Source organism: Cherax quadricarinatus, chromosome 51, assembly GCF_038502225.1.
Source record: "Cherax quadricarinatus isolate ZL_2023a chromosome 51, ASM3850222v1, whole genome shotgun sequence".
Taxonomy (NCBI): Eukaryota; Metazoa; Arthropoda; class Malacostraca; order Decapoda; family Parastacidae; genus Cherax; species Cherax quadricarinatus.
The window spans coordinates 14,906,143-14,931,930 of record NC_091342.1 but is presented as its reverse complement, the minus strand read 5'-3'; the positions used below and the strand labels follow the sequence as shown (position 1 = coordinate 14,931,930).

Sequence of the window (25,788 nt, the reverse complement as noted above, 5' to 3'; positions counted from 1 at the left end):
ACGGGTTTAGTGATGTACATAAGCATAATAAAATGCTGTAATACCAGCTCTCTCTCTCTCTCTCTCACACACACACACACACACACACACACACACACACACAACACAGAGGCACGCATAACAGGAAAGGCACTGCAATGGATCAGAGAATATCTGACAGGGAGGCAACAACGAGGTGTCAGAGTGGGCGCCTGTGACAAGCGGGGTTCCACAGGGGTCAGTCCTAGGACCTGTGCTGTTTTTCGTATATGAGAATGACATAAGGATGGGATAGACTCAGAAGTGTCCTTGTTTGCAGATGATATGAAGTTAACGAGGAGAATTAAATCGGTCGAGGATCAGGCAGAACTACAAAGAGACTTGGGCAGGCTACAAGCCTGGTCCAGCAACTGGCTTCTTGAATTTAACCCCGCCAAATGCAGTCATGAAGATCGGGGAAGGGCAAAGAAGACCGCAGACAGAGTATAGTCTAGGTGGCCAAAGACTGCAAACCTCACTCATGAAAAAATAGATCTTGGGGTGAGTATAATACCGAGCACATCTTCGGCGCACATCAATCAGATAACTGCTGTAGCATACGGGCGCCTGACAAACCTAAGAATAGCGTTCCGATACCTCAGTAAGGAATCGTTCAAGACTCTGTACACCATATACGTCAGGCCCATATTGGAGTATGCGGCACCAGTTTGGAACCCACACCTGGTCAAGCACGTCAAGAGATTAGAGAAAGTGCAAAGGTTTGCATCAAGACTAGTTCCAGATCTAAGAGGATTGTCCTACAAAGATATAACGCGATTACTTGGTATTTCTGCAAGCGGGGTGTGAATTATAAACGTCTTCGGAGGCTTCTTATTTTATTGAAAAGTCGTGGTGGGTACACAGGCTTGTGTGTTGTGCCCATGGCCCGGGCAGGGCCATGCCCACGAGAGGGAGAAAGCTAGTAGGCCTGCTGTCTTGCTGCCAGGCCGCTGTGAGAGCGAGTGTGGGCCCAGCATCCCACAGACTTGGGCAGGCCCAGAGGGCAGCACTTTAGTGGCGCGAAATATGGACAAAGCTGGCAGACAGCATAGGCTGTCTGTGCAGACAGTACAGGCTGTCTACAAAGAAAGGTTAAGGGAAATCGGCCTGACGACACTGGAGGACAGGAGGGTCAGGAGAGACATGATAACGACATATAAAATACTGCAAGGAATTGACAAGGTGGACAAAGGCAGGATGTTCCAGAGATGGGACACAAAAACAAGGGGTCATAATTGTAAGCTAGAGACTCCTATAAATCAAAGGGATGTTAGGAAGTATTTCTTCAGTCATAGAGTTGTCAGGCAGTGGAATAGCCTAGAAAGTGATGTAGTGGAGGCTGGAACCATACATAGTTTTAAGACGAGGTTTGATAAAGCTCATGGAGCAGGGAGAGAGAGGACCTAGTAGCAATCAGTGAAGAGGCGGGGCCAGGAGCTATGAATCGACCCCTGCAACCATAAATAGGTGAGTACACACACACACACACACACACACACACACACACACACACAAAATACATCAGAGAACTTGACACACTGGAAACAAGATACGCTCCAAGGGTCATCGAATTGGTGGAATTAAAGTGGTCACAAGTGTTACTGATGCGCTGGCGGAGGTGTGGTGTATGTAGTCTTGTGAGGTGTGGTGTATGTAGTCTTGTGAGGTGTGGTGTTTGTAGTCTTGTGAGGTGTGGTGTATGTAGTCTTGTGAGGTGTGGTGTTTGTAGTCTTGTGAGGTGTGGTGTATGTAGTCTTGTGAGGTGTGGTGTTTGTAGTCTTGTGAGGTGTGGTGTTTGTAGTCTTGTGAGGTGTGGTGTATGTAGTCTTGTGAGGTGTGGTGTTTGTAGTCTTGTGAGGTGTGGTGTTTGTAGTCTTGTGAGGTGTGGTGTATGTAGTCTTGTGAGGTGTGGTGTATGTAGTCTTGTGAGGTGTGGTGTATGTAGTCTTGTGAGGTGTGGTGTTTGTAGTCTTGTGAGGTGTGGTGTATGTAGTCTTGTGAGGTGTGGTGTATGTAGTCTTGTGAGGTGTGGTGTTTGTAGTCTTGTGAGGTGTGGTGTATGTAGTCTTGTGAGGTGTGGTGTTTGTAGTCTTGTGAGGTGTGGTGTATGTAGTCTTGTGAGGTGTGGTGTATGTAGTCTTGTGAGGTGTGGTGTATGTAGTCTTGTGAGGTGTGGTGTTTGTAGTCTTGTGAGGTGTGGTGTTTGTAGTCTTGTGAGGTGTGGTGTTTGTAGTCTTGTGAGGTGTGGTGTTTGTAGTCTTGTGAAGTGTGGTGTTTGTAGTCTTGTGAGGTGTGGTGTATGTAGTCTTGTGTGGTGTAGTCTTGTGAGGTGTGGTGTAGTCTTGTGAGGTGTGGTGTAGTCTTGCGAGGTGTGGTGTAGTTTTGTGAGGTGTGGTGTAGTCTTGTGAGGTGTGGTGTAGTCTTGTGAGGTGTGGTGTAGTCTTGTGAGGTGTGGTGTAGTCTTGTGAGGTGTGTAGTCTTGTGAGGTGTGGTGTAGTCTTGTGAGGTGTGGTGTAGTCTTGTGAGGTGTGGTGTAGTCTTGTGAGGTGTGGTGTAGTCTTGTGAGGTGTGGTGTAGTTTTGCGTGGTCTGGTGTAGACTTCACCAAGTCTGGTGGGGTCTGATGTATGTCTGGTGGGGACTGATGCATGTCTGTGAGATTTATTGGTTGCAGTTTCCGCAGTGCATTCTCTTCACTGCAGTGTAAAGCAATGCGGAGAGTTATGATGCAGTGTGAAAAGGTATAATGCAGTGTGGAGAGGTATAATGCAGTGTGGTGCAGCATGACTCAAATGTTGGAGTGGCATGATTCAGCTTAACATACTTGAGTAGCGGACTGGAGTAGTCTAGTGGAGGCTTTAATGGAGTGTGGTCTTGTGAGATCTCCAGTAATGTTTCCCATCTTCTACGTGGGTCAAGATGATGATAAAGGCACATTTTATTTTAACGGTGAGTCTGACTGATCAGGCCATCCACTGGAAGGTCTGGTCTGGGACCGGGCCGCGGGGGCGTTGACCCACAAAAACTGACTCCAGGGAAAAACGCTAAACCTGTAGGTCATAAAGCGCCTGGTTATTTGGAGGCTCTAAGGTTCGATTCAAGGGAGAATAAACGCCATTCCTTGGATAAAGGTTGTTAGTATGCTCTACATACTAAGGGGCTTTCTGTAACATTGTACAATGCTGAGATAAAGAATTTTTGATCTTCAACTCAATGGACTATCAGCTAAATCTTCCCTTAAGCTTTCCAAGAAACATAATTCTCTAATTGAACAACAGGCAAGACCCTTGATTATAAAGATTATTATTATTATTATAATCATGGGAGAGCGCTAAACCCGTAGGATTATACAGCGCATGTGGGGGGGGGATGGAAGGTATTCAGACTCAATTCAGGGAACTGGAGCACAGATCTAATTCCCTAGATCCAGAGCCCCTCACCAGCATCAAGGAACCTCCCTTGAGGGGATTGATTGATTAGAAAGAAGGAAGAGAGAAAAATTAATGAAATACTATAGATAAAATTAAAAGAAAAACTGGAAATATAAGAAGCGCGAGGTGACTCCGGAAGCAGGAAGGGTCGATGAACCTTCCTCAAGACGATATAACTCAATTGGGCCAAAAAATATTCGAGTAATAGAAGGGAGCAGTAAAAGTAACTTGATCTTGCCTCCACACGTGCAGGTTTACGACCAAGACTGGCAAGAAGTGTAACCTCGCAAGTTCACACACATACATAATGGATTCCCCGCGAGAGATCACCAGCTGCAGTGAACCTTCAGTACTGAACCTCACACCCGCTAAATGGCATTGACACACCCATCTTCAGGTATATCTTGTTTAACAGTGCTAATAGAGCTAATAGACACACGTAAATCAGGACATGCATCTGTAAAATGAATGTAAAGCATCTGTAAAACAGATGCACGCCTTTGCTGTGTTGCAGGTTTGTTTTTTGCTGTTCAGTTTTCGTTTCTCATTTATTTGCTACTTCAAGTTTTCTATGATCCTATAAGAAAAATATAAATATTTTTTTCTTTTTTTTCTTTTTTTGGAAAATCCATTTTGATAAAATTGCTTAAAAACTGACAAACTGTCGCCCACATAGTCCAAGATCAATATAAAAATACCTCCAATTAAGATAAACCAGTGATCAGAGTTTATAGCTGGCCAGAAGAGGCATTCCTAACCATGGTACGGGTGGGGTTAGAACTCGCGGCGAGTTTTAAAATCATTTCCTGAAGCATTCCAAGTTAGTACACGTAAAGTAAAAGGACACAAGTGCAACTAATGTGACATTTTATTGTGGCAACGTTTCGCTCTCCAGGAGCTTTGTCAGGCCGAAACGTTGCCACAATAAAATATCACATTAATTGCACTTGTTTCCTTTTACTTTACATATTGTCGATAATTCTATCAACATATATACACGGGAACACGATTCACTCAATAAAATTAACAAACTGAACTTTACCCAGCTCAAAACGAGCGCCAAGTTTCGTCTTATAAAACCCAACGAGAGTAAAAGTATTAAGACAGAGGAGCGTCCAACTCTTACGTCGCAGCACAAGTTAGTCACCGTGTGAAATTCGTTAACACAACCTTAAGTCCACATGACTCACGAAATCGTAATGACACGATGGCAAACCATACCACGGGCGGGGCTTGAACTTGCAGTTAGAAAGTCGCAAAACTCCAGATCGACGCGTCGGTCTGGAGTTTTACGACACTTTAACCGCGAGTTCAAGCCCCACTCGTAGTATGGTTTGGTTAAGTCCACACAGTATACAAGTGTGAAGAAACAATCTGGTCAAATCGAAAATAGTATAAAATACCGGTAAGTTGAGGATTAAGATACATGTGCAGCAGTTGGGTATCTTTATTGTTGAAACGTTTCGACTGCGCAGTAGGCTTCTTCAGTCAAATAAAGAGGAAGCATTAGTTGAAATAAAGAAATGATATAATCAGTCCATCAACCTTGGAGAAAAAGTGTTTGAGGTGATCAGTCCCTCAGCCTGGAGAAGAGTTCAGCTCCACAGAGCTGAAAATTGTGTCCTGGTTGGCGAAAAGTCTACAAATAAAGATACCCAGATGTTTCACTTGTGTCTAATTCATCATCTTGTCGGTACTGTCTACCATTTATGTAGACTTTTACTTTAAAATATAAGAGAAATTCACAAGAAAGCTTTTAAGTGTCTTCCAGAGGAAGGTTGAGCAGGTAAGTGACTTACACAACACGCTCGTGGCTCAATCTGTGGAAACTTCAGTTCACACACTGAGGGACCGGGAGTCAATCTTACGACAAGGGGAAACGTTGGTCATGTTTCCTTGCAACTGCTGCTCCTGTGCAACATCTGATGTTGCACATGTGTCTAATTCTTCATCTTGTCGCTGCTCACATAGCCGCAGGTAACTGCGTATTAGCTGACTGGTGTGGGTAGCATCCTGGGCCAGATGATTAAAGGAGCCTAATGGAATCAAGCCCGAGTCTAAAGACTGGCTTTACTGGGTTATCCAGGGTTATTAACCCTCTGAGTTAATAATTCAAACAAAATCTTCATTGTCTTCATCCGTGACGCAAGACTAACTTTCTACCAGAAAATATAGGAAATTTTGAGGGAATAAGGGGGGAAATTTCAGAAGCAAAGTGGATTACTACCCTTTTATAAGTGCCATATTAGCCAGACTCTGATACTATGTAGGCATGCAGGCCGCTAGCACCAACAGCTTGAGTGACCAGGCAGTCAACAGCCTGGCCTCAACTTGGGCTGCCGGATAAAAAAAATATACTAGAAACCAGTCACAGGTTTCTGAGAACTGTTGTTAACCAGCCGAGCTGTTGTGTGTATGACAAACTAAATTCCGCAAGCAGCAACAGCCTGAGTGACCAGGACTGCCCTGAGACCGCGGAGCCAGTGCGATGATTAGCGGAATCACAGACGGGTAGACCTCAAAAGCACTGGTTTGGTAATAGAGTTGTGGATGAGTGGGACAAACTTCCGAGTACCGTTATAGAAGCTAAGACGTTGTGTAGTTTTAAGAATCGGTTGGACAGATACACAAGTGGGTGTGACTTGGACCTGACTGGCTTGGGCCAGCAGTTGACTTAGACGTGCCTAGTATGGGCCAGCAGGCCTGCTTCAGTGCTCCTTCTTTCCTATGTGACTTGAATCTGATTGCCTTGAGCCAGTAGGCGACTTGGACCTGCCTAGCATGGGCCAGTAGGCCCTCTGCAGCACTCTTTCTTTCTTATCAAAAAAAGAAACAAGAAATCAACTATGTGGTAGCGATCCCAGGACCACCATTATTCCCGCGAGTAATTGAACCTCCGTGATATACATGTGCAAGAAGACGAAAGTAGGAGAGAGAGAGAGAGAGAGAGAGAGAGAGAGAGAGAGAGAGAGAGAGAGAGAGAGAGAGAGAGAGAGAGAGAACAGAATGGAGGACAAAAGTGAGAGGAGAGGACGCAGAAGAGAAGAGTGGTGGCAGAATGGAAGGGAGGGGGAGGATAGGAGGAGGAAAGGGAGGAAGATGAAAGGAGAGGATGGTGGGAGGGAGGAAGAGTATGGAGAAGAGACAAGTCGAGGATGTGATAATGTTGGTAGAGCCGTAATGGCTTGACAAAGCTCCTGGAGAGCGAAACGTTGCCACAATAAAATGTCACATTAGTTGCACTTGTGTCCTTTTACTTTACAAGTCGAGGACGGAGGGGAAGGAACGAGGATGGAGGAAAGGCCGGAGAGTAAGAATAGGAGGAAGGCCAGACAATAATTCGCACCTAAAAGGTTCGAATCCCATCGTGGTCAGCTGAGCTTGTAAAAATAATAAAGTGTAGTCCTGCCAGTGACACCACTCACGTTACTCCCGTCCCTCTCCCACAGTGACACCACTCACGTTACTCCCGTCCCTCTCCCACAGTGACACCACTCACGTTACTCCCGTCCCTCTCCCACAGTGACACCACTCACGTTACTCCCGTCCCTCTCCCACAGTGACACCACTCACGTTACTCCCGTCCCTCTCCCACAGTGACACCACTCACGTTACTCCCGTCCCTCTCCCACAGTGACACCACTCACGTTACTCCCGTCCCTCTCCCACAGTGACACCACTCACGTTACTCCCGTCCCTCTCCCACAGTGACACCACTCACGTTACTCCCGTCCCTCTCCCACAGTGACACCACTCACGTTACTCCCGTCCCTCTCCCACAGTGACACCACTCACGTTACTCCCGTCCCTCTCCCACAGTGACACCACTCACGTTACTCCCGTCCCCCTCCCACAGTGACACCACTCACGTTACTCCCGTCCCTCTCCCACAGTGACACCACTCACGTTACTCCCCGTCCCTCTCCCACAGTGACACCACTCACGTTACTCCCGTCCCTCTCCCACAGTGACACCACTCACGTTACTCCCGTCCCTCTCCCACAGTGACACCACTCACGTTACTCCCGTCCCTCTCCCACAGTGACACCACTCACGTTACTCCCGTCCCTCTCCCACAGTGACACCACTCACGTTACTCCCGTCCCTCTCCCACAGTGACACCACTCACGTTACTCCCGTCCCTCTCCCACAGTGACACCACTCACGTTACTCCCGTCCCCCTCCCACAGTGACACCACTCACGTTACTCCCGTCCCCCTCCCACAGTGACACCACTCACGTTACTCCCGTCCCTCTCCCACAGTGACACCACTCACGTTACTCCCGTCCCTCTCCCACAGTGACACCACTCACGTTACTCCCGTCCCTCTCCCACAGTGACACCACTCACGTTACTCCCGTCCCTCTCCCACAGTGACACCACTCACGTTACTCCCGTCCCTCTCCCACAGTGACACCACTCACGTTACTCCCGTCCCCCTCCCACAGTGACACCACTCACGTTACTCCCGTCCCTCTCCCACAGTGACACCACTCACGTTACTCCCGTCCCTCTCCCACAGTGACACCACTCACGTTACTCCCGTCCCTCTCCCACAGTGACACCACTCACGTTACTCCCGTCCCTCTCCCACAGTGACACCACTCACGTTACACCCGTCCCCCTCCCACAGTGACACCACTCACGTTACTCCCGTCCCTCTCCCACAGTGACACCACTCACGTTACTCCCGTCCCTCTCCCACAGTGACACCATTCACGTTACTCCCGTCCCTCTCCCACAGTGACACCACTCACGTTACTCCCGTCCCTCTCCCACAGTGACACCACTCACGTTACTCCCGTCCCTCTCCCACAGTGACACCATTCACGTTACTCCCGTCCCTCTCCCACAGTGACACCACTCACGTTACTCCCGTCCCTCTCCCACAGTGACACCACTCACGTTACTCCCGTCCCTCTCCCACAGTGACACCACTCACGTTACTCCCGTCCCTCTCCCACAGTGACACCACTCACGTTACTCCCGTCCCTCTCCCACAGTGACACCACTCACGTTACTCCCGTCCCTCTCCCACAGTGACACCACTCACGTTACTCCCGTCCCTCTCCCACAGTGACACCACTCACGTTACTCCCGTCCCTCTCCCACAGTGACACCACTCACGTTACTCCCGTCCCTCTCCCACAGTGACACCACTCACGTTACTCCCGTCCCTCTCCCACAGTGACACCACTCACGTTACTCCCGTCCCTCTCCCACAGTGACACCACTCACGTTACTCCCGTCCCTCTCCCACAGTGACACCACTCACGTTACTCCCGTCCCTCTCCCACAGTGACACCACTCACGTTACTCCCGTCCCTCTCCCACAGTGACACCACTCACGTTACTCCCGTCCCTCTCCCACAGTGACACCACTCACGTTACTCCCGTCCCTCTCCCACAGTGACACCACTCACGTTACTCCCGTCCCTCTCCCACAGTGACACCACTCACGTTACTCCCGTCCCTCTCCCACAGTGACACCACTCACGTTACTCCCGTCCCTCTCCCACAGTGACACCACTCACGTTACTCCCGTCCCTCTCCCACAGTGACACCACTCACGTTACTCCCGTCCCTCTCCCACAGTGACACCACTCACGTTACTCCCGTCCCTCTCCCACAGTGACACCACTCACGTTACTCCCGTCCCTCTCCCACAGTGACACCACTCACGTTACTCCCGTCCCTCTCCCACAGTGACACCACTCACGTTACTCCCGTCCCTCTCCCACAGTGACACCACTCACGTTACTCCCGTCCCTCTCCCACAGTGACACCACTCACGTTACTCCCGTCCCTCTCCCACAGTGACACCACTCACGTTACTCCCGTCCCTCTCCCACAGTGACACCACTCACGTTACTCCCGTCCCTCTCCCACAGTGACACCACTCACGTTACTCCCGTCCCTCTCCCACAGTGACACCACTCACGTTACTCCCGTCCCTCTCCCACAGTGACACCACTCACGTTACTCCCGTCCCTCTCCCACAGTGACACCACTCACGTTACTCCCGTCCCTCTCCCACAGTGACACCACTCACGTTACTCCCGTCCCTCTCCCACAGTGACACCACTCACGTTACTCCCGTCCCTCTCCCACAGTGACACCACTCACGTTACTCCCGTCCCTCTCCCACAGTGACACCACTCACGTTACTCCCGTCCCTCTCCCACAGTGACACCACTCACGTTACTCCCGTCCCTCTCCCACAGTGACACCACTCACGTTACTCCCGTCCCCCTCCCACAGTGACACCACTCACGTTACTCCCGTCCCTCTCCCACAGTGACACCACTCACGTTACTCCCGTCCCTCTCCCACAGTGACACCACTCACGTTACTCCCGTCCCTCTCCCACAGTGACACCACTCACGTTACTCCCGTCCCTCTCCCACAGTGACACCACTCACGTTACTCCCGTCCCTCTCCCACAGTGACACCACTCACGTTACTCCCGTCCCCCTCCCACAGTGACACCACTCACGTTACTCCCGTCCCCCTCCCACAGTGACACCACTCACGTTACTCCCGTCCCTCTCCCACAGTGACACCACTCACGTTACTCCCGTCCCTCTCCCACAGTGACACCACTCACGTTACTCCCGTCCCCCTCCCACAGTGACACCACTCACGTTACTCCCGTCCCTCTCCCACAGTGACACCACTCACGTTACTCCCGTCCCTCTCCCACAGTGACACCACTCACGTCCCTCTCCCACAGTGACATCACTCACGTTACTCCCGTCCCTCTCCCACAGTGACACCACTCACGTTACTCCCGTCCCCCTCCCACAGTGACACCACTCACGTTACTCCCGTCCCTCTCCCACAGTGACACCACTCACGTTACTCCCGTCCCTCTCCCACAGTGACACCACTCACGTTACTCCCGTCCCTCTCCCACAGTGACACCACTCACGTTACTCCCGTCCCCCTCCCACAGTGACACCACTCACGTTACTCCCGTCCCCTCTCCCACAGTGACACCACTCACGTTACTCCCGTCCCCCTCCCACAGTGACACCACCTGGTCTCAAATGTTCATATTCTTCCTCCCCTGTGCACAGTTACTGTTCTCTCCCAGATAACATCGTTACTCCGTCCCTGCAATGACACAATCGTTACTCGTCCCTCTCCAGTGACACCACTCTTGACTACGCATCCAATATCACTCACTCGTTACTGTTTCCAATGACTCACTTCTCCTCTCACTAACAACTCATGTTGCTCGTTTCTCCACTGACACCACTAGTTACTCCCGTCCTCCACGTTGACAATCGTTACTCGATCCTTCCAAGTGACTCCACTATGTACTCGTCTCTACATGGCACCCTCCAGTTACTCTCTCCCCAGTACACCCTACGTTATCGTCTGTGTGTGTTGTTGTGTCGTTTGTCTTGGGGTGTTGTGTCTCTCAGTGACCACTGTTCTGTCTCTGTGACACTCGTTACTCGTCTTCCACAGTGACACTACTTACAGTTCTCGTCCTCTCCACAGTGACACCTCTTCTCCGTCCTTCAAGAATACTCCCACAGTGACACCACTCACGTTACTCCCGTCCCTCTCCCACAGTGACACCACTCACGTTACTCCCGTCCCCCTCCCACAGTGACACCACTCACGTTACTCCCGTCCCTCTCCCACAGTGACACCACTCACGTTACTCCCGTCCCCCTCCCACAGTGACACCACTCACGTTACTCCCGTCCCTCTCCCACAGTGACACCACTCACGTTACTCCCGTCCCTCTCCCACAGTGACACCACTCACGTTACTCCCGTCCCCCTCCCACAGTGACACCATACGACACCATATTATTCCCGTCCCCCTCCCACAGTGACACCACTCACGTTACTCCCGTCCCTCTCCCACAGTGACACCACTCACGTTACTCCCGTCCCTCTCCCACAGTGACACCACTCACGTTACTCCCGTCCCTCTCCCACAGTGACATCACTCACGTTACTCCCGTCCCTCTCCCACAGTAACACCACTCACGTTACTCCCGTCCCTCTCCCACAGTGACACCACTCACGTTACTCCCGTCCCTCTCCCACAGTGACACCACTCACGTTACTCCCGTCCCTCTCCCACAGTGACACCACTCACGTTACTCCCGTCCCCCTCCCACAGTGACACCACTCACGTTACTCCCGTCCCCCTCCCACAGTGACACCACTCACGTTACTCCCGTCCCTCTCCCACAGTGATACCACTCACGTTACTCCCGTCCCTCTCCCACAGTGACACCACTCACGTTACTCCCGTCCCCCTCCCACAGTGACACCACTCACGTTACTCCCGTCCCTCTCCCACAGTGACACCACTCACGTTACTCCCGTCCCCCTCCCACAGTGACACCACTCACGTTACTCCCGTCCCTTTCCCACAGTGACCACTCACGTTACTCCCGTCCCCCTCCCACAGTGACACCATATTATTCCCGTCCTCCTCCCACAGGGACACCATATCACCCCCGTCCTCCCACAGTGACACCATACGTCTCCCATCTTCCCCACTGTATTGTATTTTCCAGGTATAAATCACGATCTCTCCCTCTCTCGCCTGCACTCCAGGAAATACAACTGGTGGGATTTTAGGCCGGCCAGACATTGTAAGTGTTGGAATTGATGGAGGCAGGAAAAGTTCTCTGAACATTCTCCCACTATAATTTTACCAGTTCTAGATGTGGATTTTCAGAGCGCATCAAAATATTTTACAGTGTAAAAAGTGTACCAATAGTACCACTGGTCTGAAATGTTCATATTTTTCCTCAGCTGTGACAGTAATGTTGTTACTCTCGAGATAAATGGTATAAATACCGACACCATGGAAAAAAAAGACAAATGCAGTATTATGTGATTCTTTATTGACAAATATTTGACAAATAAAGAATCGCAATATACTGCATTTGTGTATTTTTCCAATGTTATTACTCTCCTTATATATAAAACAAATCATGGGCTGGAGTTTTACTACTCACTCGCCACGAGTTCAATCCCCGCCAGTAGTATAGTTTGTTTGCAATCGTGTCATAACGATTTCGCGAGTCGAGTCTCCTTATATGTATGTTCTACATGGCTACCCCCAGGTCTCTCATATTTCAACACCTTAGAAGTGTGTGTGTGTGTGTGTGTGTGTGTGTGTGTGTGTGTGTGTGTGTGTGTGTGTGTGTGTGTGTGTGTGTGTGTGTGTGTGTGTGTGTGTGTGTGTGCGCGCGCGCGTATTTGTATGTATTTACAGTTTTAAGTAACTCCTTCACCGGTACCTTCGTGATTTAAGAATATTTCAACATTTTACTAAAGATTTTGAAAGAGTCAACCTGTAACAGACTATACATATTTCCTGTTTTTTTCTTTCTTTCTTTTCTTTTTTTACGGATTTGTACAAATAAGACGGGCAAGATGGTAGAACTGTCTTGTAAGTCCACTGGAGGTCGCTATGTCAGCAATATGCGAGGTTTGTGATTAATAATTCACCACATCGTTGGTATTTTGTTATTTTCTGATCATAAATGTATGCTCCGTCAAACTGTATTAGTAAAAGTTGAAGGTGGGCGATATTTATCACACGTTTCAAAAAACACTGCACATGTGTAATACATCAGTCGATATTTTATATCTTTTGTGACCCATTACCTGGTCTTTACTACAGGGGGGTGGGCCAACGCCCCCGTGGCACGGTCCTAGACCAGGTCTCATGATTCATGAGACCTGGGACTCTAACAACACGAAGTCGAAACTATGTATCACAGCCTGGCTGATCAGGAATTGACTGCAGTAACTAAGTTTCTCTTGAAGGCACCCAGGAGTCTCTTGGTAATTTCACCCTCAAGTGAAATTAATTTCTGCCATACTATTTTTTCCTTAGAATTATTTTTGTCTGCCTTTTTACTTGTAGCTGATGATTTTTCACCATTACTGCCTCGTCTGTGCATTCTGTGAGGCGCTCATTGTCAATCACTGTTTTATAGTTCTAATCACTTTTTTCTGGGTGTTTGTGGTTCATGGTAGTGTGAGTCGTGATCGTGGTTCATGGTAGTAAGAGTCGTGATCGTGGTTCATGGTAGTGTGAGTCGTGATCGTGGTTCATGGTAGTGAGTCGTGATCGTGGTTCATGGTAGTGAGAGTCGTGATCGTGGTTTATGGTAGTGAGAGTCGTGATCGTGGTTTATGGTAGTGAGTCGTGATCGTGGTTCATGGTAGTGAGAGTCGTGATCGTGGTTTATGGTAGTGAGTCGTGATCGTGGTTTATGGTAGTGAGTCGTGATCGTGGTTCATGGTAGAGTCGTGATCGTGGTTCATGGTAGTGTGAGTCGTGATCGTGGTTTATGGTAGTGAGAGTCGTGATCGTGGTTTATGGTAGTGAGTCGTGATCGTGGTTCATGGTAGTGAGAGTCGTGATCGTGGTTCATGGTAGTGAGAGTCGTGATCGTGGTTTATGGTAGTGAGAGTCGTGATCGTGGTTTATGGTAGTGAGTCGTGATCGTGGTTCATGGTAGTGAGAGTCGTGATCGTGGTTCATGGTAGTGTGAGTCGTGATCGTGGTTTATGGTAGTGAGAGTCGTGATCGTGGTTTATGGTAGTGAGTCGTGATCGTGGTTCATGGTAGAGTCGTGATCGTGGTTCATGGTAGTGTGAGTCGTGATCGTGGTTTATGGTAGTGAGAGTCGTGATCGTGGTTTATGGTAGTGAGTCGTGATCGTGGTTCATGGTAGTGAGAGTCGTGATCGTGGTTCATGGTAGTGAGAGTCGTGATCGTGGCTTATGGTAGTGAGAGTCGTGATCGTGGCTTATGGTAGTGAGAGTCGTGATCGTGGTTCATGGTAGTGAGAGTCGTGATCGTGGTTCATGGTAGTGTGAGTCGTGATCGTGGTTTATGGTAGTGAGAGTCGTGATCGTGGTTTATGGTAGTGAGAGTCGTGATCGTGGTTCATGGTAGTGTGAGTCGTGATCGTGGTTTATGGTAGTGAGTCGTGATCGTGGTTCATGGTAGAGTCGTGATCGTGGTTCATGGTAGTGTGAGTCTTGATCGTGGTTTATGGTAGTGAGAGTCGTGATCGTGGTTTATGGTAGTGAGAGTCGTGATCGTGGTTCATGGTAGTGTGAGTCGTGATCGTGGTTTATGGTAGTGAGAGTCGTGATCGTGGTTTATGGTAGTGAGAGTCGTGATCGTGGTTCATGGTAGTGTGAGTCGTGATCGTGGTTTATGGTAGTGAGAGTCGTGATCGTGGTTTATGGTAGTGAGAGTCGTGATCGTGGTTTATGGTAGTGAGAGTCGTGATCGTGGTTTATGGTAGTGAGAGTCGTGATCGTGGTTTATGGTAGTGAGAGTCGTGATCGTGGTTTATGGTAGTGAGTCGTGATCGTGGTTCATGGTAGAGTCGTGATCGTGGTTCATGGTAGTGTGAGTCGTGATCGTGGTTTATGGTAGTGAGAGTCGTGATTGTGGTTTATGGTAGTGTGAGTCGTGATCGTGGTTTATGGTAGCGAGAGTCGTGATCGTGGTTCATGGTAGTGAGAGTCGTGATCGTGGTTTATGGTAGTGAGAGTCGTGATCGTGGTTCATGGTAGTGAGTGTTTGTGGTTCATGGTAGTGTGAGTCGTGATCGTGGTTTATGGTAGTGAGAGTCGTGATCGTGGTTCATGGTAGTGTGAGTCGTGTTTGTGGTTCATGGTAGTGCGAGTCGTGATCGTGGTTCATGGTAGTGAGAGTCGTGATCGTGGTTCATGGTAGAGTCGTGATCGTGGTTCATGGTAGTGTGAGTCGTGATCGTGGTTTATGGTAGTGAGAGTCGTGATTGTGGTTTATGGTAGTGAGAGTCGTGATCGTGGTTCATGGTAGTGAGAGTCGTGATCGTGGTTCATGGTAGTGAGTCGTGATCGTGGTTCATGGTAGTGAGAGTCGTGATCGTGGTTCATGGTAGTGAGTGTTTGTGGTTCATGGTAGTGTGAGTCGTGATCGTGGTTCATGGTAGTGAGAGTCGTGATCGTGGTTCATGGTAGTGTGAGTCGTGTTTGTGGTTCATGGTAGTGTGAGTCGTGATCGTGGTTCATGGTAGTGAGAGTCGTGATCGTGGTTCATGGTAGAGTCGTGGTTGTGGTTCATGGTAGTGTGAGTCGTGATCGTGGTTCATGGTAGTGAGTCGTGATCGTGGTTCATGGTAGTGTGAGTCGTGTTTGTGGTTCATGGTAGTGTGAGTCGTGATCGTGGTTCATGGTAGTGAGAGTCGTGATCGTGGTTCATGGTAGTGAGAGTCGTGATCGTGGTTTATGGTAGTGAGAGTCGTGATCGTGGTTTATGGTAGTGAGAGTCGTGATCGTGGTTTATGGTAGTGAGAGTCGTGATCGTGGTTTATGGTAGTGAGTCGTGATCGTGGTTCATGGTAGAGTCGTGATCGTGGTTCATGGTAGTGTGAGTCGTGATCGTGGTTTATGGTAGTGAGAGTCGTGATTGTGGTTTATGGTAGTGAGAGTCGTGATCGTGGTTCATGGTAGTGAGAGTCGTGATCGTGGTTCATGGTAGTGAGTCGTGATCGTGGTTCATGGTAGTGAGAGTCGTGATCGTGGTTCATGGTAGTGTGAGTCGTGTTTGTGGTTCATGGTAGTGAGAGTCGTGATCGTGGTTCATGGTAGTGAGAGTCGTGATCGTGGTTCATGGTAGTGAGAGTCGTGATCGTGGTTCATGGTAGAGTCGTGGTTGTGGTTCATGGTAGTGTGAGTCGTGATCGTGGTTTATGGTAGTGAGTCGTGATCGTGGTTCATGGTAGTGAGAGTCGTGATCGTGGTTCATGGTAGTGTGAGTCGTGATCGTGGTTTATGGTAGTGAGAGTCGTGATCGTGGTTTATGGTAGTGAGAGTCGTGATCGTGGTTCATGGTAGTGTGAGTCGTGATCGTGGTTTATGGTAGTGAGAGTCGTGATCGTGGTTTATGGTAGTGAGAGTCGTGATCGTGGTTTATGGTAGTGAGAGTCGTGATCGTGGTTTATGGTAGTGAGAGTCGTGATCGTGGTTTATGGTAGTGAGAGTCGTGATCGTGGTTTATGGTAGTGAGTCGTGATCGTGGTTCATGGTAGAGTCGTGATCGTGGTTCATGGTAGTGTGAGTCGTGATCGTGGTTTATGGTAGTGAGAGTCGTGATTGTGGTTTATGGTAGTGAGAGTCGTGATCGTGGTTCATGGTAGTGAGAGTCGTGATCGTGGTTCATGGTAGTGAGTCGTGATCGTGGTTCATGGTAGTGAGAGTCGTGATCGTGGTTCATGGTAGTGAGTGTTTGTGGTTCATGGTAGTGTGAGTCGTGATCGTGGTTCATGGTAGTGAGAGTCGTGATCGTGGTTCATGGTAGTGTGAGTCGTGTTTGTGGTTCATGGTAGTGTGAGTCGTGATCGTGGTTCATGGTAGTGAGAGTCGTGATCGTGGTTCATGGTAGTGAGAGTCGTGGTTGTGGTTCATGGTAGAGTCGTGGTTGTGGTTCATGGTAGTGTGAGTCGTGATCGTGGTTCATGGTAGTGAGTCGTGATCGTGGTTCATGGTAGTGTGAGTCGTGTTTGTGGTTCATGGTAGTGTGAGTCGTGATCGTGGTTCATGGTAGTGAGAGTCGTGATCGTGGTTCATGGTAGTGAGAGTCGTGATCGTGGTTTATGGTAGTGAGAGTCGTGATCGTGGTTTATGGTAGTGAGAGTCGTGATCGTGGTTTATGGTAGTGAGAGTCGTGATCGTGGTTTATGGTAGTGAGTCGTGATCGTGGTTCATGGTAGAGTCGTGATCGTGGTTCATGGTAGTGTGAGTCGTGATCGTGGTTTATGGTAGTGAGAGTCGTGATTGTGGTTTATGGTAGTGAGAGTCGTGATCGTGGTTCATGGTAGTGAGAGTCGTGATCGTGGTTCATGGTAGTGAGTCGTGATCGTGGTTCATGGTAGTGAGAGTCGTGATCGTGGTTCATGGTAGTGTGAGTCGTGTTTGTGGTTCATGGTAGTGAGAGTCGTGATCGTGGTTCATGGTAGTGAGAGTCGTGATCGTGGTTCATGGTAGAGTCGTGGTTGTGGTTCATGGTAGTGTGAGTCGTGATCGTGGTTCATGGTAGTGAGTCGTGATCGTGGTTCATGGTAGTGTGAGTCGTGTTTGTGGTTCATGGTAGTGTGAGTCGTGATCGTGGTTCATGGTAGTGAGAGTCGTGATCGTGGTTCATGGTAGTGAGAGTCGTGGTTGTGGTTCATGATAGTGTGGGTCGTGTTCGATGTTACTAGTAGTGTAGTAAGTGGTATTTAAACTCGCTCATGTAAAGGACACATCGTTCTCTTCAACGTTAGTAACTTTTCGCTAACCTTAATAGCATGTAGACTTCGCATCATCTTTCTTACCACACTGTGTCACAGCTTGTCTCACTCCATTACTGTAGCTCCCCTGAAGTGGGGTGCCTCTCCTCTCTCCACGACTGGCTGCATGGGACAATACATGGGTATGCTGTGAATGCCGTTAATGTCTGATTTGAGCTCAGGGTTATATCCGAAATGTTGACAGAATTTGGTGTCGCTGTCATGAAAAAGCTGTGTTGGTTGTCAGACACTAGTGTTTATTGGGTCACTGAATAGCGTGTCTTAGTAATGCCTCCTCAGTATTTCACTCGTTTTTTTTTTTCTTAGAAAAATTTTCATCAGATTTAAGTAAAGGATTAAGAGAGGGTTTCCGCCGAGGATTTTGCACAGGAGATTTTTATTTAGTGTTACACCTCCATTTCGATGATGGCTTTTTGCTGTCTGTCGAATGCACTGTATAATGGTTTCAATTTTACCTCGATGTTTGAGTTTCTATATCCGGCCCCTCTCAAACCCCCAAACTTTTTTTTGTTTCACACTGTCATTTTCCTTTCCCTCTTCCCACTTAGTCAAACATAATCTGCGTGTATCACTATGGCACCTTCCCCTTCCCCCTCTCTAGCACTCTCCACAGTCTTACTCCACACTTAGTGACTCTTCCTTTTACTCTAGTCCCCCTTCCAAACTGACAACTGGTCGTCATCACGGCCTCACAAAGACGAGAGACAATAACGACGGAGGAGGAAAGTGGCAGCGCAGCAATCAAGACGAGCTTCATACCTTCGATATATTATATATATATATATATATATATATATATATATATATATATATATATATATATATATATATATATATATATATAATGTTAATGCTGCAGTTTAAAACCTGTAGTGTAAAGCACTCTTTTGGCAAGACAGTGATGGAGTGAATGATGGTGAAAGTTTTTCATATCGGGCCACCCTGCCTTGGTGGGAATCGGCCAGTGTGATAAAAAAAAAATTATATATATATATATTATATATATATGCAAAACAACCACTCTGAAATAATAGAGAAATTCCAAGCGCTTTCGTGACTACTCACATTATAATGTGAGTAGTCACGTAAGCGCTTGGAATTTCTCTATTCTTTCAGAGTGGTTATTTTGCATATTCTGAAATCACCTGTTTACTGTGATCTTATTGCATATATATATATATATATATATATATATATATATATATATATATATATATATATATATATATATATATATATATATAATGTTGTGCCGAATAAGTAAAATTTGAGAAATAAGGCAAGCTAAAATTTGTGTATGCAATAATTTCGCAAAAATCATTCTGAACCTAATGAAAAAAATATATTTAATTGTGTTTGTTATTAAATTATTGTAAACTTATCTAAAATATATTAAGTTGGATTAGGCTAAATTAAATTGTGCTTGTTATAAGGTTAGGTAAATTTTCTAAGGTTCTTTTGGTACAAAATTATTAAATTTTTACATTAACATAAAAAAATATATTTATAAACGTATAAGAGAAAATTTTTAGAACGGACTTAAACACGTTCTTGCTAGGTGACCAGTTTTACTTATTCAACCATTATAAATTATTTTATATCAACCGTCAAGTGTGGTTGGAAGCCGTGAACTAATACCACAGCCATGGAGAAATATGAGAGGTATGGAGGCCCTGAGCCATTACACTAGGTATATATTATTTTCTGCTTCTCCATTCAAGGTCTTCTCCGATACATTTTAACTCGCGAAAGTTCTTCAAGTGTTCCCTTTCTTCCCAGTTCTCCCTCCCACCTCTCACTCAATCCATCTCATTTTTTCCTCATTTGAATTTCCTCCCATAAAACCACCCTAATTCCAAAGCTATCAACTTTTCTAATTTTTTTTTACGGGAAGTCTTGAAAGATGTAGCACTGAAATGCAAATATTTTCATATAAACAATGAAGAGATGACTAAAACGTCCTGGTCCGTCCTCAACCAAAACTAGTCTGGGTGTTGCGTCCTTGTCTATTATTATTATTATTATTATTATTTAGGGCGGCTGGTGTTGCCGCTACCACCACCACCACCGTTCCTCATCCTCTTCTAGACCTGTCTGTTTTTCTCTGCTTTATCTCATTCAGTTACGACTCTAAAGTGGTGTAGGAAGGCTCGAAACGTCGTCTGAAGCGTGTTCTCTTATTGTACGTTTATTTGTGAATTGTTCCAGCCACGTTATTGTGACTTACTCTTCATAAAATTCAAGGGTATTGTAGTAGCCAAATACAAGTATTTGTATCACCCAAGTCCAGCGCACAGCTGTTCCAGTTTTTAATAATCAAGTCTAGATAATACTTCACAATTACCAGACTCATTAACACTGATGTGGCCTGCTGCTGACGTGCTCCACACGCTCGCTGCTGACGTGCTCCACACGCTCGCTGCTGACGTGCTCCACACGCTCGCTGCTGACGTGCTCCACACGCTCGCTGCTGACGTGCTCCACACGCTCGCTGCTGACGTGCTCCACACGCTCGCTGCTGACGTGCTCCACACGCTCGCTGCTGACGTGCTCCACACGCTCGCTGCTGACGTGCTCCACACGCTCGCTGCTGACGTGCTCCACACGCTCGCTGCTGACGTGCTCCACACGCTCGCTGCTGACGTGCTCCACACGCTCGCTGCTGACGTGCTCCACACGCTCGCTGCTGACGTGCTCCACACGCTCGCTGCTGACGTGCTCCACACGCTCGCTGCTGACGTGCTCCACACGCTCGCTGCTGACGTGCTCCACACGCTCGCTGCTGACGTGCTCCACACGCTCGCTGCTGACGTGCTCCACACGCTCGCTGCTGACGTGCTCCACACGCTCGCTGCTGACGTGCTCCACACGCTCGCTGCTGACGTGCTCCACACGCTCGCTGCTGACGTGCTCCACACGCTCGCTGCTGACGTGCTCCACACGCTCGCTGCTGACGTGCTCCACACGCTCGCTGCTGACGTGCTCCACACGCTCGCTGCTGACGTGCTCCACACGCTCGCTGCTGACGTGCTCCACACGCTCGCTGCTGACGTGCTCCACACGCTCGCTGCTGACGTGCTCCACACGCTCGCTGCTGACGTGCTCCACACGCTCGCTGCTGACGTGCTCCACACGCTCGCTGCTGACGTGCTCCACACGCTCGCTGCTGACGTGCTCCACACGCTCGCTGCTGACGTGCTCCACACGCTCGCTGCTGACGTGCTCCACACGCTCGCTGCTGACGTGCTCCACACGCTCGCTGCTGACGTGCTCCACACGCTCGCTGCTGACGTGCTCCACACGCTCGCTGCTGACGTGCTCCACACGCTCGCTGCTGACGTGCTCCACACGCTCGCTGCTGACGTGCTCCACACGCTCGCTGCTGACGTGCTCCACACGCTCGCTGCTGACGTGCTCCACACGCTCGCTGCTCGATAGCTAGCGCACCGAGCTTACACACACGGATGCGGAGGTCGATTCCCAGTACGGGTGGAAACATTAGGACGTGTTTCCTTAAGACACTTGCTGTCCATGTTCACCCAGGAATAAAATAGGTACCTGGGTGTTAGTTGACTGGTGTGAGTCGCATCCTGGAGACAAAACTGACCTAATTTGCCCGAAATGCTCTGCATAACAAGCGGCTTTCTGTATAGCAGTATGTCACTGATGTCAGCTAGGCCTGTATACCTTGTACATGTACTTATAGAAGATTATAATAATAATTATTATTATTATTACTGCACACGGCCGCTGGTGACACTACAAACCCTCTCTCTATAGTGAGCAACGCCGTGCACATGACAAAATTCAACAACTCAATACACATTCTCTCGTTATTTTGAATTATATTGTGGCAACTATAAGGTTTGCATTTGCATTACTTTTATCTTGAGGTCAGAGAAATACTCAGCAATTATAGTAAACGGAGGGAACATGTGTATGACGGATTGTACTGAACAGTGATGAGACAGTGTGTATCCAGGGTCACTCCAGCCATCTTTACCTGTTTTACATACATGGTACCTCACTGTTTTACATACATGGTACCTCACTGTTTTACATACATGGTACCTCACTGTTTTACATACATGGTACCTCACTGTTTTACATACAAAGTACCTCTCATTTACGGGAGAACTGTAAACACTCAAGGGTCATACACCGTCTGGGGAGAAAGTTGATCGAAGGAAGTGAGGAGGAGAGTGCAGCTCATTTTTTTTTTTTTTTGGATATATTCTTTAAACATGTGATATGTTTGACGAGTCTTGCTACTCCAGCAGCCAGGTCTGGAGCCAAGCTTTTCTGGTACCTTATTGGTTAATTAGGCCCGAGGCCCGAGGCCAACACATCCTTCACAGCCTGGCACTTGGCGGAGGTGGTGATCCACTTTCCTCTTGAAAACCTCTTCACTTGGTCCCACATTATTTCTGGTATCTGCTGGTATTAGATATCAATGTTCTCTTATGGTGCCCATGGCGCCCCCTGCTTTCCAAATGATTTATTTTATATTTCCTCCCGTATTTCTCACTCCAGTACGTTGTTTTAACAGTGTGTAGGTTTGGTACTTGGTCTTCCAGTCTAGTTCAGTCCTAAGTCACTGTTCTCGCTACACTGGAATATTGCTACACACTGACACTCCTTTTTAAGGGTGCCCATATAAATTCAAGGATTTGTACGCCTTGCAACGTTGGTGAGAATGACATAATTTATACCTGGAAATTTCTGGAGATTGTTCCAAATCTGCATACTGAAAATTCTCCCTACGAGAGCAAAAAGCTCGGCAGACGAAACATACTACCTCCAGTGGACGATGGGAGCACTAAGAGAGAACTCAGTAAATGTAAAAGAATTAATACTTTTTGAACACCCTCCCTTCATACGTAAGGGAAATTACCAGACCCTTGGCTGTCTTCAAGAGAGAACCAGATGAGAGCCTCACGTCAGTTCCTAATCAACCAGGCTGTATACTTGGAGTATACCTGGAGAGGGTTTCGGAGATCAACTCCCCCGTGGCCCGGTCCGAGACCAGACCTCGTGATGGATCAGGACCTGATCAACCAGGCTGTTACGTAAACCGACGTACGAACCACAGCCCGGCTGATCAGGTACATACGTTGAACTGCACCAGCAGTTTAGATGACCAGGCCATCAAACAGAAGGCTCGACTATCTGAGGCCGGGCTGGACCTGGCATCGAGGACAGTATTCAGACAACCTTCAGGAATATACCTGTGACAGATATCGAGGGTTGTTCGACTTGCACAGCCCGACCTGAGGCCAAGCTTCCCAGCTGAATGCTTGGTCAGCAAGACTTCACTACACCTTCAATACCAGGACACTACTACCACTACTATTACTACTACTCCCTCCTCCTCCCTCCCCACTCCTCCAAACATCTACCCCACCATCACACACTCACCTCACCACCAAACATCTAGTCCAACACCAAACATCCAACCCACCACCACACACCCACCCCACCACCAAACATCCAGTCCAACACCAAACATCTACCCCACCACCACCCCACCACCAAACATCCAGTCCAACACCAAACATCCAACCCACCACCATACACCCACCCCACCATCAAACATCCAGTCCAACACCAAACATCCAACCCACCACCACACACCCACCCCACCACCACTACCCCGCACCCAGCTCACTACCACACATCAGCTGGGCTACACAGAGGTTAGTGTGCTGCTACTATCGCTGTTGCCGTTGCAGTAATTACATCTCAGCCCTGTAACACACCTCTTCCCTCCGCCAAAACCACCCAATTAGACATGGCTTGAACTATTCCATATCACTGAATTACTTGCAGCGGCTCTGGGAATGAGGAATATACATATATTCAAATGTATGCTGCACATGTATACATATACACATATACAGAGAACGCACGTATATATATAATGAGAGTCATCATTACCCTTAATCTGTGATGACCCATACACAACAAGCAAGCAGTAAAAACACACACTCGAATCGACCCCAGCAACCACATATAGGCGAGTAAACACACACACACACACACACACACACACACACACACACACACACACGAGTGGTGGAGCATCTGGAAAGGGATAGATTTATAAGAAACAACCAGGACGATTTTAGAGATAGCAAATCGTCTTGTCAAAGAGGAGGTGTGGGGATGGGAGTGTGTAGCAAGTGGGGTTTCACAAGGGCCAGTACTTTGACCGGTACTATTTCTTGTGTATGTGAACGACATGACAGAAGTAATCGAGTCAGAGGTGTCCCCGTCCGCAAATCACGTAAAAGTAATGAGAATGCAGACAGCAGCAGTCCGGGAAAAGACTAACTGGATCTGCACCAGTTGCCGGACTGGTCTGACAAAGAAGACCGAAAACAGTAGAGACTCGGGGTACAAAGATTGCACAACTCTCTGAAAATGAAGGACCAGGGGTGACATGATTACAACGTACAAAATACTGAGAGGAATACGTAGAGTGGGTGGACGAGTCTGTAAGGAAAGTCTCAGGAACATGAGGGCACAGCTGGAAGCTAAAAACGGACAATCACAGCGATTTACCTGGAATCTACCTGGAGGGTGTTCCAAGGGTCAACGCCCCTGCGGCCACCAGCAGTAACAGCCTGGTTAACCAGAATAGCACCAGACGAACCTGGCCCATGGACGGGCTCCGGGAGTAGAAAGACCCTTGGAACTCATCAAAAGTATATATATCAAAGGCCTCCCGGGGGATCAGGGCCTGATAAACCAGGCTGTTAATGATGGCCACACGTAGCCCAACGTATGAACCACAGCCAGGCTGGTCACGTTCTGACCCCTCACGTACTAAGGGGTCGAAGTAAAACAACCTAGACAGCGAAGTGGTAGAGGTAGGATCCATACATAGCTTTAAGAATAGATATGACAGGACTCACACAAGGAGAAGAGTGAACCCAGTAGAGGCCAGTTAAGAGACAGGGCCAGTAGTAGAAACTCGACCCCAGCAAACACAGTATGTGTGTACGTACGTACGTGCCGTACGTACGTACACACACACACACACACACACACACACACACACACACGCACACACACACACACACACACACAGAGGAACCTGGTGGATGCTTGCTGGAGAGTACGCTTCTTCCAGTGCTCTGTATACCATGGAATCAGGCGAAGAGGGAAGGGGGAGAGAAATGGAGGCGAGGGGAGAGGAGGAGAACAAAATGAAGACAGGGAAGCACATAAGGTTCATCTTACCTTGCCACATTGCTTGCACTTGCCCTTCTGGCTGCGCCTGTGTACCCAGTGGTGGTGAGTAGCCGTCTGCTCGCGGTACTGCCTGGGACCCACGTCCCTGAAGGTGGGTTTGCAGGGAAACTTCACCCTCTCGACCAGCGCTGCGATACATCCTGTATGAGCGATAATCTTGCACGCAGAACACTTCATCCGGGCCCCCGATTTCTGAAAGACACGAAGACAAGCATTGATTAGACTGAGGGAAACCTTAGTGTGCTGGTTTCAAGGCTGTATGATGACAGTGGTGGTGAGTAGTGATGAGTGTGGTGGTGATAGTGGTGCTAGTAATTAGTGTGGGGGTGAGCGGTGGAGGAGATAGTAGGGCTCGTGGTGGTGGTGATGAGGTTGCTCGTGGTGGTGGTGGACAGTAGTGGTGATGGTGGATAGTAGTGGTAAAGGTGGGGATGCTTGTGGTGGTGGCGGTTAGATTGGATCTGTGGGATTTACGAGGCGCTATGATGCTGGTTATTCACCTTTTAGTACAATGAACAGGCGCGCGCGCGCGAGCGTGTGTGTCTGTGTGTGTGTGTGTGTGTGTGTGTGTGTGTGTGTGTGTGTGTGTGTGTGTGTGTGTGTGTGTGTGTGTGTGTGTGTGTGTGTGTGTTTACCTGGAGAATTCGTAGATCAATGCCCCCGCGGCTCGGTCTGAGACCAGGCCTCACGGTGGATCAGGGTCTGATCAACCAGGCTGTTACTACTGGCCGCACG

The 25,788-nt window shown here is 48.4% G+C and overlaps 1 protein-coding gene across 9 annotated transcripts in view; it reads right to left on the bottom strand.

Annotated features, from left to right (window-relative positions):
- The window catches only part of LOC128694639 (retinal degeneration A), a 350,420-nt gene that overhangs the window by 183,136 nt on the left and 141,496 nt on the right, over positions 1 to 25,788 (bottom strand). For all 9 annotated transcript variants that reach the window (XR_011393410.1, XM_070095883.1, XM_053784803.2 and 6 more), the window contains exon 3: positions 25,042 to 25,245. Coding sequence is in view for 8 of the 9 variants with exons in the window: in XM_070095883.1 (XP_069951984.1) it covers positions 25,042 to 25,245 (204 nt within the window). In the remaining variant the exon portion in view is untranslated. The remainder of the gene's footprint in view (positions 1 to 25,041; positions 25,246 to 25,788) is intronic.